The following is a 17,981-nucleotide window of genomic DNA, read 5'->3' as shown; positions in this document are numbered from 1 at the left end:
TGTGCATAACCCAAGTTCAAGCCCGGCCCCCACCATATGAGAGGAAGCTTTGGTGCTTTGGTCTCTTTCACACACACACACACACACACACACACACACACACACACTCTCTCTCTCTCTCTCTCTCTCTCCCTCTCTCTCTCTCTCTCTCTCTCTCTCTCTCTCTCTCTCTCTCTCTCTCTCTCTGCCTCTCTGCTTCTCTGTGGAAACAACAACAATGATCCTGATGATTATGTTCTATAGAAGTGGAAGGGTGATCTGACTGAACTTGGAGAGACCTCAGGAGGAGAAGGTTGGAGGGAAGCCCAAGAGCCAAGTTTGGGACACATGAAGCTTAAGGGCCATCGTCAAGACTTTCCCCTAGTGATACAACGGACAAAGTGTTGGATTCTCAAACATGAAGTCCTGAGTTTGATTCTTGGGCATCAAATGTGCCAGAGTCTTGTCCTCTCTTCTCTCTCTCTCTCTTATAAATAGACCTTTTTTAAAAAAAAATTTAGTATTTATTTATTTCCCCTTTTTGTTGCCCTTTTTTTTTGATTTGGAAAGAAATTCTTTCCTAGGTATGAAATGTCAGTATATGATAGTCTCATGGTCCTTTACTTCATATATATAAATTATATATAATTTATTTATTTTCCCTTTTGTTGCCCTTGTTGTTTTTCATTGTTGTTGTAGTTATTATTGATGTCATTGTTGTTGGATAGGACAGAGAGAAATGGAGAGAAGAGGGGAAGACAGAGAGGGGGAGAGAAAGATAGACACCTGCAGACCTGCTTCACTGCCTATGAAGCGACTCCCCTGCAGGTGGGGAGCTGGGAGCTCGAACCAGAATCCTTATGCCGGTCCTTGCACTTTGCACCATGTGTGCTTAACCTGCTGCACTACTGCCTGACTCCCAGTAAATAGAACTTTGAGATGAGGAGACAGCATAATAGTTTTGCAAAGACTTTCATGCCTGAGGCTCTAAGATCCCAGGGTCAATCCCTAGCACCATCATAGACCAGAGCTGAGCAGTGGTCTGTTTTAATGAAAATAAGTAAATAAATAAATAAATAATACTTTTAGTGGCAGTGGTTGTGCAGTGGTTGTGCAGTGGTTAGAACACTGGACTTTGGATCATGAGGTCCTGAGTTCAACTCCTGGGATTGTATGTGCCTGAGTGATACTTTGATTCTATCTCTCCTTCCTTCCTTCCTTCCTTCCTTCCTTCCTTCCTTCCTTCCTCCCCTGCCTCCCTGCTTTCTCTCTGTTTTTTTTAATATTTATTTTATTTATTTATTCCCTTTTGTTGCCCTTGTTGTTTTATTGTTGTGGTTATTATTGTTGTTGTCGTTGTTGGATAGGACAGAGAGAAATGGAGAGAGGAGGGGAAGACAGAGAGGGGGAGAGAAAGATAGACACCTGCAGACCCGTTTCACCACCTGTGAAGCGACTCCCCTGCAGGTGGGGAGCTGGGGTTCGAACCGGGATCCTTATGCCGGTCCTTGTGCTTTGCGCCACCTGCGCTTAAGCCGCTGCGCTACAGCCCAACTCCCTTCTCTCTGTTTTTTTTAAAGACATATTTGCTTACTAGAGAGAGAAGAAGAAGAGGGAAGAAGAAGAGGAGGAGGAGAATAAGAGGAGGAATGGGAGGAGGAAAAGAAGAAGGAGGAGGAAAGAAAGAGAACCAGAGCATCATTCTGACATATGCAATGGCAGGGATCAAATTCAGGACCTCAGGCGGTAGATACAGCATAGTAGTTCTGCAAGATGATTTTCATGCCTGAGACTCTGAGGTCCCAGGTTCAATTCCCAGCTCCACCTGAGCACTGGTCTATCTTATTAAAGTAATTAAATAAATAAATAAATAAACATGGGAACCTCATACCTGAGAGTCCAACACTTAATCCACTGAGCCATCTCCTGGGGCTACTTTTCTCCTTTCTCTCATGCTAATAAATAAAAATAAAATAAATCGCTTTTAGTTTGGGGTTCTAACAGGTTTGGGGGCACCCCCCATACACTATGGTCCTCCGGGTAGGGCCTGGGGTGGAGGACAGAACTGGGGTAATTCCTTGTACTCACCCCCCCCCATCCCATCTCTTCCAGATGTTTTCAAGAATGCTCTCCGCCTGGGGACCTTCTCAGCCGTCCTGGTCACCTATGCAGCCAGTGCCCTCCTGCATGTGAGCCTGGGCTGTTCAAGATTTCAGGAGATGCCGGGCTGGGAAGGGGTGGTGGGGGAGACGTCCTTCTTACTCACCTCCCCTCACCCCACTTAAGGGTTTCAGCTTCCACCTGGCTGCAGTGTTGCTGTCTCTGGCATTTATCACTTATGTGGAGCATGGTGTGTACAGAGAACAGTGGGCAGGTGGGAGGGAAGATTGGGGGTCATGGGGGGGTGGGGTGAGGCTGGACCCACCATCGCTGAGGCTAACCCAACCTGCCTTTTTCTCCCCATGCCCTGTCCACCCCAGTCCTCCGGAAGCGCCTGGCTCGGATCCTCAGTGCCTGCGTCTTGTCCAAACGGTGTAGGCCAGACTGTTCACACCGGCATCGCTTGGTGAGGGTCCAGCCTAGACACTTGTGCCCAGAAGCCACCCCCCCTCAAGAGTGTTACTCCTGTCTTCATCCTCTACCCACCTCTCTAAGGATGCCTGTCTTCCTCTTCCTGAGCTTCCCCCTACTCTCACTTCCGTTCACTGGTGTCCACCTCTTTTAAAAAATATTTTAGTTATTAATGAGAAAGATAGGAGGAGAGAGAAAGAACCAGAAATTATTCTTGTACATGTGCTACTGCCAGCGATAGAACTCAGGACCTCATACTTGAGAGTCCGATGCTTTATCCACTGTGCCACCTTCCAGACTACCTAGTGTCTATCTCTTTGAGCCACATTTTACTTTCTTTTCTTTACTTTTTAAGATTTGTTTATTGAAGAGAGACAGAGATGTGTGTGGAGGATGGGGAGAGAAGGAAGAGGAAGAGAGAGAAACCCAGAATATCACTTGGCATATGCAATGCCTGGAATTGAACTCAGGATCTCATGCTTGAGAGCCCAAGGCTTTAATCCACTGAGCCACCTCCCAGGTCACTCTAAGAAACATTTCTCCGACACCTGCTGTCTAACACCCCCCGGCCTTCATCTTCCTCTATGAACTTGGACTGAACATTGGCTGATCCCAGGCACTGTTCTTGGTGTTGGTGACACCACAGGAAACCAAAGCAGGCCAAAGTTCCAGCCTTCTGGGACAATCATTTTAACAGGAGTAGAGGGGACACAGTACACAAAAGATAAATCAATCAAGTAAAAAAGACTGGTGAACTTGGGAGTAGTGTTAAAGAGAAATAAACATGAGGGAGCAGAAGAAGGACATATCAGGGGTAGTGGTTTCAATTATTTTTATTGTTGTTCCACCAGGATTATTGCTCAGTACCTGCCTGCACAGCCCCACCATTCTCTGTAGGCATTTCTTTGTTTGAAGGCGTTAGACAAAGAGAGAAGGCAGGGGTAGATAGCATAATGGTTATGCAAAGAGACTCTCATGCTTGAGGCTGCCAAGTCCCAGGTTTAATCCCCCTGCACTACTATAAATCAGAGTTGAGCTCTGGTTAAAAAAATAAATAAAGGGAGTCGGGCAGTAGTGCAGCGGGTTAAGCACACATGGCACAAACCACAAGGACCAGTGTAAGGATCCCGGTTCGAGCCCTCAGCTCCCCACCTGCAAGGGGAGTCACTTCACAGTCGGTGAAGCAGGTCTGCAGGTGTCTATCTTTCTCTCGCCCTCTCTGTCTTCCCCTCCTCTCTCCATTTCTCTCTGTCCTATCCAACAACGACAACATCAATAACAACAACAATAAAACAACAAAGGCAACAAAAGGGAATAAATATTAAATTTAAAAATAAATAAATAAAATGAAGATTTTTAAAAAAGGTACAGAGAAGGAAAGAAACAGGGGGAGAAACACCTGTAGCACTGTGCCACCACTCCTGAGTCTTGCCACCTGCAGGTGGGGACAAACGGCTTGAACCCAAGTCCTTGCACATGGTTATTTGTGCACTCTACCAGGTACGCCACCCCCCGGCCCCCTTAGAGATGTTTAATTGCGGTGTAAAGGTCCTGAGTGGGGAGGGGACCGGTGATACATAAAGAGCAGCAAGAAGGTTCCCTGGGGCTTGAAGCCAGGGCTCAGGGTGAGTGAGTAGTGGCCATGTGAACACTGAGTTGTGGTTAAGGGTTCACTTCTGTTTGTCTGTCCTGTTCTGTTCACCAGAAGAAGTATGGACAGCTTAGATTTATTGCCACCCAAGGGTGAATGTCTGTCACCATAATTCTCCCTGCTCAATTCCCCACCATTCCTTTCTGAACAAGATTGATTGGATAATTGATTGATGAGAGAACCAGGTGGTCTGGCAGGTGGTGCAGTGGAGAAAGTGTTGGACTCTTGAGCTTGAGATCCCGAGTTTGATCCCTAGGAGTGCATGTAGCCGAATGATGCTCTGATTCTGTTTCCTCTCTCTTCTTCTTCAATCTTTCTCATTAATAAATAAAATCCTAAAATGAAGAGGAGAGGGGCTGGCTGGTGGTGCACCTGGTTGAGCGCACATGTTACAATGCACAAGAACCTGGGTTCGAGCCCCCAGTCCTCACCTGCAGGAGGAAAGCTTCATAAGTGGTGAAACAGTGCTGCAGGTGTCTCTCTGTCTCTCAATTCCCTCTCAATTTCTGACTGTCTCTATCCAATCAATAAATAAAGATAATAAAAAAATTAAATGAAGAGGAGAGAGAGATAGAACCAGAGCTTCACTCTGGCATATGTGAGGCTGGGGATTGAACTCTGAACCTCATGCTTGGAAGTCCAACAGTCTATCCTCTGTGCTACCTCCTGAGCTGCTAGTCTCCTTTAAAAATCTTTCTTTTTTTCTTTCTTTCTTTCTTTCTTTCTTTCCTTCCTTCTTTCTTTCTCTCTTTATTCAAGAGAGAAGGAGAAGGGTTGGGTGGTGGTGCACATGGTTGAGTGCACATGTCACAATGCGCAAGGACCCAGGTTCAAGACCCTAGTTCCCCACCTGAAGGTGGAAAACTTCACAAGTGTTGAAGCAGGGCTGCAGGTGTCTCTATGTCTTTCTCCCTTTCTATCTCCTCCTCCCCTCTCAATTCCTCTGTCTCTATCCAATAATACATATATATATATATATATATATATATAGAGAGAGAGAGAGAGAGAGAGAGAGAGAGAGGGAGAGGGAGAGAGAGAGAGAGAGAGAGAGAGAGAGAGAAAGGAGAGGAGGAAGAGAGGCCCAGAGTCTCTGGCACACGCTCTGCGCTCTGCTAGGAATCAAACTCAAGACCTCATGCTTGAGAAATCCAAGGCTTTATGTACCACCACCACCACGGTTCACCCCATAACTCTTCCTCTTCTGCCTGCACACTCTCCTCCCCCCTGACCTGGTCTCTGCCCTTATGCTAACAGCACCCCCTCTCCTTGAATATCCCCTGAGCTCCCGTAGGACCTAAGACATGAGCTGGGCCAGGCCTCTTATCCCAGGAGAAGCCCTGACAGCCTCCCTCTAGGAACACAGTGTCTTGTTCCTCCTTCCTCCCCAGGAGGGAGTGGGGGACAGGGCTAGGTGCTGATCGAGCCCCTCTGTCCCCTCCAGGGCCTGGGGGTTCGAGCCTTAAACCTGCTCTTCGGGGCACTAGCCATCTTCCACCTGGCCTACCTGGGCTCCTTGTTTGATGTGGATGTGGACGACACCACGGAGGAGCAGGTAAGACAGGGATTGCACTGGGGCTGGGGCTGGGGCTGGGACGGGAGCCGGGGTTGCCGGGGTTGCCTCTGGCTGGAACCCTGAGGAAAAAGGAGAAGAGGCCTCATGCTGTGTGCTTGCGTGAGTGCGTCCCAACGTGTGCGTGTGTATTGTCCACCTGATACAGTCATTGCCCTACCTCCTCCTTCTTTCCTATCATTCCTCTGTTCGATTAGCGCTGTTGGTTCTTTCATTTGGGTGATGTGTGCAAGAAAAAAAAGTGTAATATTACTGGGCCAATGAAATCGCTCACTTGCCATGTGCACGACCCAGGTTCAAGCCCGGCTCCCACCGCATTGATGGAAGTTTCAGTACTGTGCTCTCCTTTTCACTACCCCAGTCTAAAATTAATAAAAATTAAATTGAATGTTTTATTTAAAATATGTATATGTATATTTGTTTATTAATGAAAGAGAGAGAGAGAGCCACCACAGCACTGCTCAGTGCTGACTTCTGGTGGTGCCTAGGGTCAAACCTGGGACCACAGAGTCTCAGCAGTGAAAGCCTTACAGAATCCTTGTGTTGTCCTCCTAGCCCTATTTATTTTTGTTGACTATTATTTATTTTATTTTCTTAACCTGGCTTGACTCTTTTTTTAAAAAAAAAATTTTATTATTATTTATTTTTCCCTTTTGTTGCCCTTGTTGTTTTGTTGTAGTAGTTATTGTTGATGTCGTTCGTTATTGGATAGGACAGAGAGAAATGGAGAGAGGAGGCGAAGTCAGAGAGGGGGAGAGAAAGACAGACACCTGCAGACCTGCTTCACCACCTGTGAAGTGACTTCCCCTGCAGGTTTGGAGCCAGCGGCTTGAACTGGTATCCTTATGCTGGTCCTTGCGCTTTGCACCATGTGCGCTTAACCCGCTGCGCTACCGCCCGACTCCCCTGGCTTGACTCTTTTAAAAGTTGTATTTATTTATTTGTGAGGGGGAGAGAGAGAGAGAGAGAGAAGCAACACATCACTGATTTGAGGGATGGAACTTCAGACCCCATGCTTGAGAGGTCAGTACTCTACCCACTGCAGCATCTCCCAACTGCTTCCATTATTTTTTTCTGAAAATATATTTTAATTCTTTTTCTTAAAAAATATTTTATTTATTTATTAATGAGAAAGATATGAGAGAGAGAGAGAGAGAGAGAGAGAGTGAGAATCAGACCTCACTCTGGTACATGTGCTGCCAGGGACTGAACTCAGGACCTCATGCTTGAGAGTCTAGTGCCTTAGCCACTGCGCCACCTGCTGGACCACATAAATTTTAATTCTTGCTCAGGCTGGAGTGGACAGAGTCTGGTTTTTCTTCCTTTTATTTATTTTTTTAAACTTAAAAAAAAATATTTACGGGAGTCGGGCTGTAGTGCAGCAGGCTAAGCGCAGGTGGCGCAAAGCACAAGGACCGACATAAGGATCCCGGTTCGAACCCCCGGCTCCCCACCTGCAGGGGAGTCGCTTCACAGGCGGTGAAGCAGGTCTGCAGGTGTCTATCTTTCTCTCCTCCTCTCTGTCTTCCCCTCCCTCTCTCCATTTCTCTCTGTCCTATCCAACAATGACAACAATAATAACTACAACAATAAAACAACAAGGGCAACAAAAGGGAATAAATAAATAAAATAAATATAAAAAAATATTTATTTCTTTATTTATTCCCTTTTGTTGACCTTGCTGTTTTATTGTTGTTGTTGTTATTACTGTTCTTGTTATTGATGACGTTGTTGTTGGATAGGACAGAGAGAAATGGCAGTCCTTGCGGTTTGTGCCACCTGCACTTAACCTACTGCGCTACTGCCAGACACCCTGCTTCATTTTATTTTATTTTTTTTATTTTATTATTTTACTTTATTTTATTACCAGAGCACTGCTCAGCTCTGGCTCAAGGTGGTGTGGGGGATTGAACCTGGGACTTTGGGGCCTCAGGAGTGAGAGTTTCTTTGTGTAACCATTATGCAATCTACCCCCACCCTCTTTTTTATTTTTAATATTTTTATTTATTGGGCTAGGAAGACAGCACAGTGGTTCTGCAGAAGACTAATGCCTAGGGTTCTGAGGTCCCAGATTCAATCCCTAGCACCATCATAAGCCAGAGATCAGCAGTGTTCTGGTGAAAGGAGGGAGGGAAGGATGAGGGGAAGGAGAAAGGGAGAATGGGAGAGAGATTTTTTTCCACCAGGGTTATTTCTGAGGCTTGGTGTCAGCACTACAAATCCACTGCTCTTGGAGGCCATTTTTCCTTTCCTTTTTTTTTTTTTTCCTATTTTTTCAGAGAAATTGAGAGAAAGGGGGAGATAGAGAGGGAGTTTTGTAAATTGATACTAAATCACTAGTAAAAAAGTGAAAAAGAGAGAGAGAGAGAAAGTTATATGCAGACCAGCTTCACCACTCCTGAAGGACCCCCCCCTACAGGTGGGGAGTGGGAGCTTGAACCCAGAGATGATGATGATGATGATGATGATGATGATGATGATGATGATGGTGATGATTTTGTTTCCAGTGTTATCACTGGGGTTCAGTGCCTGCACTACCAATGCACTACTCCTGGCAGCCATCTTTTTTCCATTGTTGTTGCTATTATTTTTTGTTATTGGATAGAATTATTTTCTGTTGTTGGATAGAACAAAGAGAAATCAAGAGAGATGGGGAAGGCAGAGAGGGGGAGAGAAATACAGACACCTGCAGACCTGTTTCACCTCTTGTTTTTTTTTTTAATTTTTTTATTTAAGAAAGGATTAATTAACAAAACCATAGGGTAGGAGGGGTACAACTCCACACAATTCCCACCGCCCAATCTCCATATCCCACCCCCTCCCCTGATAGCTTTCCCATTCTCTATCCCTCTGGGAGCATGGACCCAGGGTCATTGAGGGTTGCAGAAGGTGGAAGGTCTGGCTTCTGTAATTGCTTCCCCGCTGAACATGGGCGTTGACTGGTCGGTCCATACTCCCAGTCTGCCTCTCTCTTTCCCTAGTAGGGTGGGGCTCTGGGGAAGCTGAGCTCCAGGACACACTGGTGTTTCACCTCTTGTGAAGTGAACCCCCCTGCAGGTGGGGAGCCGGAGGCTCACACCGGGATCCTTATGCTGGTCCTTGAGCTTCCCGCCATGTGCGCTTAAACCAGCACGCTACCACCCACCCAGGAGAGGTTATTATTTTTTTAAGATTTTTAATATTTATGTATTTATTCCCTTTTGTTGCCCTTGTTGTTTTATTGTCGTAGTTATTATTGTTGTAGTTATTGATGTTGTTGTTGTTGGATAGGACAGAGAGAAATAGAGAGAGGAGGGGAAGACAGAGAGGGAGAGAGAAAGATAGACACCTGCAGACCTGCTTCACCGCTTGTGAAGCGACTCCCCTGCAGGTGGGGAGCCGGGGTTCTCAAACAGGGATCCTTTGCCGGTCCTTGCACTTTGCGCCACGTGCGCTTAACCCACTGGGCTACTGCCTGACTCCCGAGAGATTATTGTTATTTTTGAGAGATTATTTTTTTAATGAAACAGTGGGGACACTACTCTGGCATGTGCTGGGAATGAACATGGAGCCTTACACATTCAAAGTAATTCAGTCTCCTTTCTGAGCCACTCCACTCCACCCTAACTCCAACTTTACTTCTTTGAATTAAGTCAAGTTTTTGGTTGTCGTTTTATTAAAACGTTTAAAAGAGCTAATGCCTACCATATGGTTCCAAATCAAATATTATTCAACGCAGTCAAGGGAAAGTCTTGTGCATTTTCATTTTCTCTGTTCTCCCTCCTGAGGCTTCAGGTTTGATGTGAGCCTTCTCACGTTTTCTAGATAGAGGTTAAGAGACCAAGAGGGAAAGAGAGATAGAGAAAGATATATGAGGCTTCCCACTTTGTTGTTGTCATTTACCAGAGCACTGTTCAGCTCTGGTTTACGGTGATGCTAGGGGTTGAATCTAGGACCTTAGCCATGGGTCTGTTTGTATAATTATTATTATTATTTTAATTTTTATTGTTGCTATAGTTATTATTGTTACTGATGTCGTTGTGGTTAGATAGGACAGAGAGAAATGGAGAGAGGAACGGAAGACAGAGAGGGGGAGAGAAAGATAGACACCTGCAGACCTGCTTCACCGCCTGTGAAGCGACTCCCCTGCAGGTGGGGAGCTGGGGGCTCAAACCGGGATCCTTATGCTGGTCCTTGCGCCACGTGCACTTAACCGGCTGCTCTACTGCCCGACTCCCGACATTCTTGTTTATTAGTGCAAGAGACAGTAGAAGAGAGAGAGGGAGAGGGAGACGTAGAGAGAGAATCAGAAAGCATCACTGGCACGTGCTCTGCTGGGGATTAAGTTCGGGACCTCATGCATGGAAGTCCGGTGCTTCGTCCACCTGGACTATGACCTGTTACAGGCAACAACTTTCATTCTTCTTCTCCTCCTCCTCCTCCTTCTTCTTCACCACCTTCTTCTTCTCCTTCTTCTCCTTTTCCTCTTTCTTCTTCTTCTTCTTCACCTTCTTCTTAATTGGCTAAAGACAGAGAAATTGAGAAGGGGAAGATAGAGAGGGAGAGAAAGAAAGACAGCTACAGACCTGCTTTACCGCTTGTGAAGTTTTCCCCCTGCAGGTAGGGACTAGGGTCTGGAACCCAGGTCCTTGTACACTGTAACATATGTGTTCAACCAGTAACCTATGTGCTCAACCAGATGTGCTACTGTCTGGCCCCCTCATTTGCTTAAAATACTCTTCTAAAAACTGAAGCAGAACTAGAAACTATAAAAATATCCTGAAATTCCAGGCTGGGGAAAGAGCATAATGGTTGTGCAAAAGAATTTTATGCTTGAGGCTCTGAAGTCCCAGGTTCAATCCCCAGCACCACCATAAACCAGAGCTGAGATCTGGACTAACTGACTGGCTCTCTCTCTCTCTCTCTCTGTCTCTCTCAGTTGTTTTCTCTCATTAAAATACATTTTAAAAGAAAAGAAGAACAGGGCGAGGTGGTGGCACACCTGGTTGAGCTCACATGTTACAGTGCACAAGGACCTGAGTTCTAGACCCTAGTCCCCACCTGCAGGGGAAAAGCTTTGCAAGTGGGGAAGCAGGGCTGCAGGTGTCTCTCTGTCTCTCTCCCTTCTCTATCTCCCCCTACCCTCTCACTTTCTGGTTGTCTCTATCCAATGAATAAAGACAATAAAAAAATTTAGATTAAAAAAAAAGAAAAGAAAAATATTCTGAAGTTCTTTTACCCTCGTTTATCTAACTCATGAAGGACATAATTATCCGTGTTTCTTTTTTTTTTCCACAATAATCCCCACCCACACCCCTTGTGTTTTTTGTTTGTTTGTTTGTTTGTTTTAACCAAAAAACTGCTCAGCTTTGGTTTTAGGTGGTGCCTCAGGCATGAAAATCTCTTGTGCCAATCTTTGTGCTGGCTCCTTTTACAATAAGTCCTGGAAATGTATCTGTTGCATTCAGTGTCCTCACTCAGACTGTGTCTTCATGTATTGTCCCCACACTGTCAGGTTATAACACAGTGTAATTCATCCTTTACTGGATCAGAGATTAATTAATTAATTGATTAATTAATTAATTTTATTACCAGGACACTGATCATCTATGGTTTATGGTGGGGCTGAAGATTAAACCGGGGGGGGGCACTCAGAGACTCAGGTGGGAAAGTCTTTTCCACAACCACTACGCTGTCTCTCCAGCCGAATTTCCAAACTTATGTATTTTTTTAAAAAAAGATTTTATTTATTAGTGAGAGAGAGAAAGAGAGAGAGAGAGCCAGACATCACTCTGTTACATGTGCTGCCAGGGATGGAACTTGGGACCTCCTGCTTGAGAGTCCAGTGCTTTATCCATTGCGCCACCTCCTGGACCACTCTCTTTTTTTTTTTTAACAACTTTTTAATTTAAATATTTTATTTATTTATTCCCTTTTGTTGCCCTTGTTGTTTTATTGTTGTAGTTGTTGTTGTTGTTGTTAATATCGTCATTGTTGGATAGGACAGAGAGAAATGGAGAGAAGAGGGGGAAGACAGAGAGGGGGAGAGAAAGATAGACACCTGAAGACCTGCTTCACCGCCTGTGAAACGACTTCCCTGCAGGTGGGGAGCTGGAGGCTCGAACCAGGATCCTTACACCAGTCCTTGTGCTTTTCTCTGCGTGCGCTTAACCCGCTGCGCTACCGCCCAACTCCCACATATGTATTTCTTTAAGAGAAGGAAAGAGAGGTAATGAGAGAATCAGAGCATCACTCTGGCATATGCACTGTCAGGGATTAAATTCAGGACTTCATCCTTGAGACGCCAATGCTTTGTCTACTGTGCCACCTACCACGCTGCATATATATATATATATATATATATATATATATATATATATATATATATATATTTACCAGAGCACTTCTCAGTTCTGACTTATGATGGTGCTAGGAATTGAATCTTGGACCGTTGGTGTCTCAGGCATGAAAGTCTTTTGCAAACCATTATACTGTCTTCCCAAGCCTCCAGACATTATTTTATCACCACCAGGGTTATTGCTGGGGCTCATTGTTGGTACTATGAAGTGACTACTCCCCACAATGATTTTTCCCCTTTTTTGCCTCTATTTCATCAGATAGGACTAAGAGAAATTGAGAGGGGAGAGGAGAGAGAGAAACCTGCAAACCTGCATCACAACTTGTGAAGTATTCCCCTTGCATGTGGGGAGCAGAGGCTTGAATCCCAGTCCCTATGCATGGTAATACAAGCGCTCAACCAGGTGCACCACCACTACCACCCCCACCATCTTTTTTTAAATTTATTTTAATTGTAATTTATGCTCTTGGATGGCCTTGGGATCAGGTAGGGTTCACAGGTGCAGGCTGAACTGTGGGCTCTTGTGTTGACAGCGGCAATGGAGAAGTGACCTCCTTGCCACTAAGTGTGTCAGTTACCCCCTGCCACTGGAGCCCCTTCTAGACTCCCCAGAGATCTTTGCCAGTTTGGTAGGAGGAAGGTTATAAGTGAGGCCAAGTGTCTTTCCATGTGTTTGCAACCTTTTCTCCTCTGCTGAGAATGACCTACTTAGTAATTGTAAAACACAGATTTCAAGGACCCTGTTATGTATTAGAGTGAGTATAGGTCAAAAAGTAGGATTTCCATTAGTAAATAAAAACTTTTTTAAAAGTTGGCAATAGTGGTCCGGGAGGTGGCGCAGTGATAAAGCTTTGGACTCTCAAGCATGAGGTCCTGAGTTCGATCCCCAGCAGCACATGTGCCAGAGTGACGTCTGGTTCTTTCTCTCTCCTCCTATCTTTCTCATAGATAAATAAAATCTTTAAAAAAAAAAAGTTGACAAATAGAAAGTCGGCGGTAGCGCAGCGGGTTAAGCACATGTGGTGCAAAGTGCAAGGACCGGCATAAGGATCCTGGTTCGAGCCCCTGGCTCCCCACCTACAGGGGAGTTGCTTCACAAGCAGTGAAGGACATCTGCAGGTGTCTATCTTTCTCTCCCCCTCTCTGTCGTCCCGTTCTCTCTCCATTTATCTCCTATCCAACAGTGACAACAACAATAATACCTTCAACAAGAAAACAACAAGGGCAACAAAAGGGAATAAATAAATAAATAAATAAATAAATATTTTTTTAAGTTGACGATAACTGGAATAAAGAGGAAATTAGCATGTAAGAATATCATAATGGGGTGGAGGTCGATAGCATAATTGTTATGCAAAGAGATTCTTAAATGCCTGAGGCTCCAAAGTCACAGGTTTAATCCCCACACACACCCCACACACACTACCATAAGCCAGAGATGAGCAGTACTCTGGTAAATAAATAAATAAATATTCTTTTGAGGCCAGGTAGTGGCACACCTGGTAGAGTGCATATGTTTTACAGTGCACAAGGACCCAGGTTTGAGCTCCTAGTCCTCACCTGCAGGGGGAATGCTTTGCAAGCGGTGAAGCCGGGCTGCTGGTGTCTCTCTACCTCCTTCCCTCTCTATCACCCCCTTCCCTCTTGATTTCTAGCTGTCTCTATCCAGTAAATAAATAAAGATGGCACTTTCGTTTAAATGTAGGAGCATGGGCTGGTGAAATAGCTCACTTGGATAGTGGGCTGCTTTGCCATGTGCAAGACCGAGGTTCCAGCCCTACCCCCACCACATTGAAGGACATTTTGGTGCTGTAGTCTCTCTCACTCTCCTTAGAAAGCTAAAAATAAAGTTTAAAAAGGACTAGCAAAATATCTTAATTGGACAGTGCAATGCTTTGCCATGTGCACAACCCCATGTTTAAACCTGGCCTCTGGGAGTTGGGCGGTAGCGCAGCGGGTTAAGTGCATGTGGCGCAAAGTGTAAGGACCGGCGCAAGGATGCTGGTTGGAGCCCCCGGCTCCCCACCTGCAGGGGAGTCGCTTCACAGGCCGTGAAGCGGATCTGCAGGTGTCTATCTTTCTCTCCCCCTCTCTATCTTCCCCTCCTCTCTCCATTTCTCTCTGTCCTATCCAACAACAGTGACATCAATAACAACAACAATAATAACTACCACAATAAAACAACAAGGGCAGCAAAAGGGAATAAATAAATATTTTTTTTAAAAAAACTGGCCTCTGTTGCATTGAAGGAAGCTTCATTGTTATGGTCTCTCTGCCTCTGTCTAAAAAAAAAAAAAGGGAGTCGGGCTGTAGCACAGCGGGTTAAGCACAGGTGGCGCCACACAAAGTACAAGGACTGGCGTAAGGATCCCGGTTCGAGCCCTACCTAGCTCCCCACCTGCAGGGTAGTCACTTCACAAGTGGTGAAGCAGGTTTGCAGGTGTCTGTCTTTCTCTCCCCCTCTCTGTCTTCCCCTTCCTCTCTTCATTTCTCTCTGTCCTATCTAACAATAACAACAACAATAATAACTACAACAATAAAACAAGGGCAATGAAAGGGAATAAATAAAAAAATTTAAAAATTAAAGAAAAATTAAAAAAAAAGAAGCTGTGGATACAACATAATGGTTCTTCCAAAAGACTTTCATGCCTGAGGCTCTGAGATCCCAGGTTTGATGCCCAGCACCACCATAAGCCGGAACTGAGCAGTGCTCTGTATCTCTCTTTCATCTTTCATTATAAATAAATAAAATATTTTTCTTTTTCTTTTCTTTTTTTTTCCTCCAGAGCACTGCTCAGCTCTGGCTTATGGTGACACCAGGGATTGAACCTGGGACCCTGGAACCTCAGTCTTGAGAATCTTGTTTGCATACCATTATGCTATCTCCCCCACCCAATATATATTAATAAAGAAGAAGAACTAAGGGGGCCAGCTAGTGGCACACCTGATTAAGCATACACATTGTAGTGTGCAAGGACCCCGGTTCAAGTCCCTGCCCCCCCCCCCGCAGGACTGTAGGTGTCTCTCTGTCTAATTCCCTCTCTATCTCCCTTTTCCCTCTCAGTTTCTCTCTGTCTCTCTGCAATAACAAAAATAAATAAAAAAAAAAAAATTTTTTTAAAAAAGAAGAAAAAGTAGGGTTGCCTTTCTTGCTTTTTTATTTCATTTTTTTAAAATTTCATTTATTGTTAGATGTGGCAGAGAAACAGTGAGAGACCACACACCAAAGCTTCTTCCAGTGAGGTTGGGGCTGGGTACATGGAAAAGCACTGCACTAGCCAAGTGAGCTATTTTTCCAGTCCTCCTCCTCCTCCTCCCCCTCCTCCTCCCCCTCCTCCTCCTCCCCCTCCTCCTCCCCCTCCTCCTCCTCCTCCTCCCCCTCCTCCTCCTCCTCCCCCTCCTCCTCCTCCTCCCCCTCCTCCTCCTCCTCCTCCCCCTCCTCCCCCTCCTCCTCCTCCTCCCCCTCCTCCCCCTCCTCCTCCCCCTCCTCCTCCTCCTCCCCCTCCTCCTCCTCCTCCCCCCCTCCTCCTCCCCCCTCCTCCTCCTCCCCCTCCTCCTCCTCCTCCCCCCCTCCTCCTCCCCCCCCTCCTCCTCCCCCTCCTCCTCCTCCCCCTCCTCCTCCTCCCCCTCCTCCTCCTCCCCCTCCTCCTCCTCCCCCTCCTCCTCCCCCTCCTCCTCCTCCTCCTCCTCCTTCTTCAAGATAGGGACAGAGAGGCAGAGAGGAAGTGAAGAGACCATAGCACCAAAGATTTCTTCAATGCCATGGGGGCCAGGCTCGAACCCTGAGTGCACACATGGCCAAGCAGCACACTAGCCAAGTGAGCTATTTCGCCAGCCCTCCTCTAGGCCTTTTAAAGAAGGCAAATGTGAAGGTGCTCCCCTTGCCTGTGTATGCAGACCCCTCTCTGGAGCCACACCTAGTCTGAGGAGGAACAGCCCCCGGGCTTCCTTGGTTCACGCTGCGTCAGCCTGTCACCTCTTTGTCTCCCGTAGGGCTACGGCATGTCCTACACTGTCCACAAGTGGTCAGAGCTCAGCTGGGCCAGTCACTGGGTCACTTTCGGGTGCTGGATCTTCTACCGTCTCATCGGCTGAGGCCCCTCTGCGGATCTGCACAGCTCCCTCAAGACCTTCCCTCAGGGCACCCGCTCTGGCGGGTGAGGGGGGGTGAGGGAAGGCCCTCGCTCTCGTTCTTGACCCCTCTCCGCCCTTGACCCCTCTAATGCCCCCGCGCGCTCGCGCCCGCACACACGCACATGCGCGCACACACATGCACACACACTTTCCATGCCTGTCAATCCCCACCCCACCACAAAGCGGGAAGGGTGTGGTCCCTGCTGGAGACTAGGGTTGGGGGATGCATGGGGAAGCAGAGAGGGGGAGACCCAGGGCCTCCCCACCTTCCTCCTCCCTTTTTATATACAGTTTGTTATTGTCAAATAAAAAGTAGGAAATATACCAAAGGCTCTTTCTTTCTTTTTATAAGATGTATGTGTCCAGTGATGACAGAGAGAGAGTGAGAGAGCCAAAATATCACTCCAGTACATGGCGATGTTGAGGATGGAACTCAGGAACCTCACGCCTACGAGTCCAGTGTTTCATCCACTGTGCTACCTCCCAGACCATGGCTCTTCCTTTTTCTTTCTTTTGTTTTTATTTGTTTTAATTTTTTATATTTATTTATTTTCCCTTTTGTTGCCCTTGTTTTTTATTGTTGTTGTAGTTATTATTGTTATTTTTGTCATTGTTAGATAGAAAAGAGAGAAATGGAGAGAGGAGAGGAAGACAGAGAGGGGGGAGAGAAAGATAAGACACCTGCAGACCTGCTTCACTGCTTGTGAAGTGACTCCCCTGCAGGTGAGGAGCCGGGGGCTCGAACCGGGATCCTTATGTCCATCCTTGCACTTTGTGCCATGTGCGCTTAACCCACTGTGCTACCACCCAACTCCCTCTTTCTTTTATTAAGATTTTATTTATTTATGAAAATAGAAGGAGAGAGAGAGAACCAGACATCACTCTGGTACATGTGCTGCCGGGGACTGAACTCAGAACCTCATGCTTGAAAATCCAATGTTTTACCCACTGCACCACCTCCCGGAAATAGAAAAATTTATTAACAATAGAGGGGGGAGAGAAGGGGGAAGAAGCACATTACTTTGGCATATGTGATGACAGATTGAACTCAGGACCTCCTGCCTGAGAGTCCAAAGCTTTAGTTACTGTGCCACCTCCCAGGAGGGGAAGGCATGAAAAAGGCTCTTTCTTCACTGCTCAGGGAGGAAGAAGAGTACATAGGAAAAGGGGAACAACATGGAGACAGGCTGTGGTGCACTGGGTAGAGCATACATGTGCAAGGACCTGGGTTCAAGTCACTGGTCCCCACCTGGGGAAGCTTCACACGTTGTATAGCTTAGGTGTTTCTCTAGCTCTCTCCCTCTCTACCTCCCCTTCCCCTCTCAATTTTTCTTTGTCTGTATCCCAGAAAGGGGCGGGGGATGGCTGCCAGGAGTGGTGGGTTTGTCACGCAGGCACTGAACCCCCAGCCATAACCCTGGTGACACTAAAAAGGAGGGTGAGGTATCCAGCACAAAGAAAGGCTTGGCAGCTGGAAGAAGAAGCAGGCTGTCGTTGATATTGGCTCACTACACTGCTTGATTCAAGTGGCACCTGGGTGCACTGGGTAGCTGAGTGTGGGGGAGGCCTGATACGAAGTGGCTATCAAAAAGGGAGCGAGGGAAAAATTAAAAAGCAGCCTAGAAAATGGTTTAAATGATAGAGCATTGGACTTGAGTTCTATCCCCAGTGCCCTGTGTGCCAGAGTGGTACTCTAGACTCCACCCCTTCACATAGAACAATCAAAACACATTATTTAA

The 17,981-nt window shown here is 46.3% G+C and overlaps 1 protein-coding gene across 12 annotated transcripts in view; it reads left to right on the top strand.

Annotated features, from left to right (window-relative positions):
* Window positions 1-16,565, top strand: part of PORCN (porcupine O-acyltransferase) — a 33,559-nt gene extending 16,994 nt beyond the window's left edge. For all 12 annotated transcript variants that reach the window (XM_016190971.2, XM_060183654.1, XM_007529384.2 and 9 more), the window contains 5 exons: window positions 2,092-2,168; window positions 2,266-2,329; window positions 2,460-2,545; window positions 5,643-5,753; window positions 16,102-16,565. In XM_016190971.2, coding sequence (XP_016046457.1) covers window positions 2,092-2,168; window positions 2,266-2,329; window positions 2,460-2,545; window positions 5,643-5,753; window positions 16,102-16,203 — 440 coding nt within the window. In that variant the 3' untranslated portion in view covers window positions 16,204-16,565. The remainder of the gene's footprint in view (window positions 1-2,091; window positions 2,169-2,265; window positions 2,330-2,459; window positions 2,546-5,642; window positions 5,754-16,101) is intronic.
* Window positions 16,566-17,981: the final 1,416 nt, after the last annotated feature.

Source organism: Erinaceus europaeus, chromosome X (genome assembly GCF_950295315.1).
Source record: "Erinaceus europaeus chromosome X, mEriEur2.1, whole genome shotgun sequence".
NCBI lineage: Eukaryota > Metazoa > Chordata > Mammalia > Eulipotyphla > Erinaceidae > Erinaceus > Erinaceus europaeus.
The sequence above is the reverse complement of the archived record's forward strand: the minus strand, read 5'-3'. Positions and strand labels throughout refer to the sequence as shown.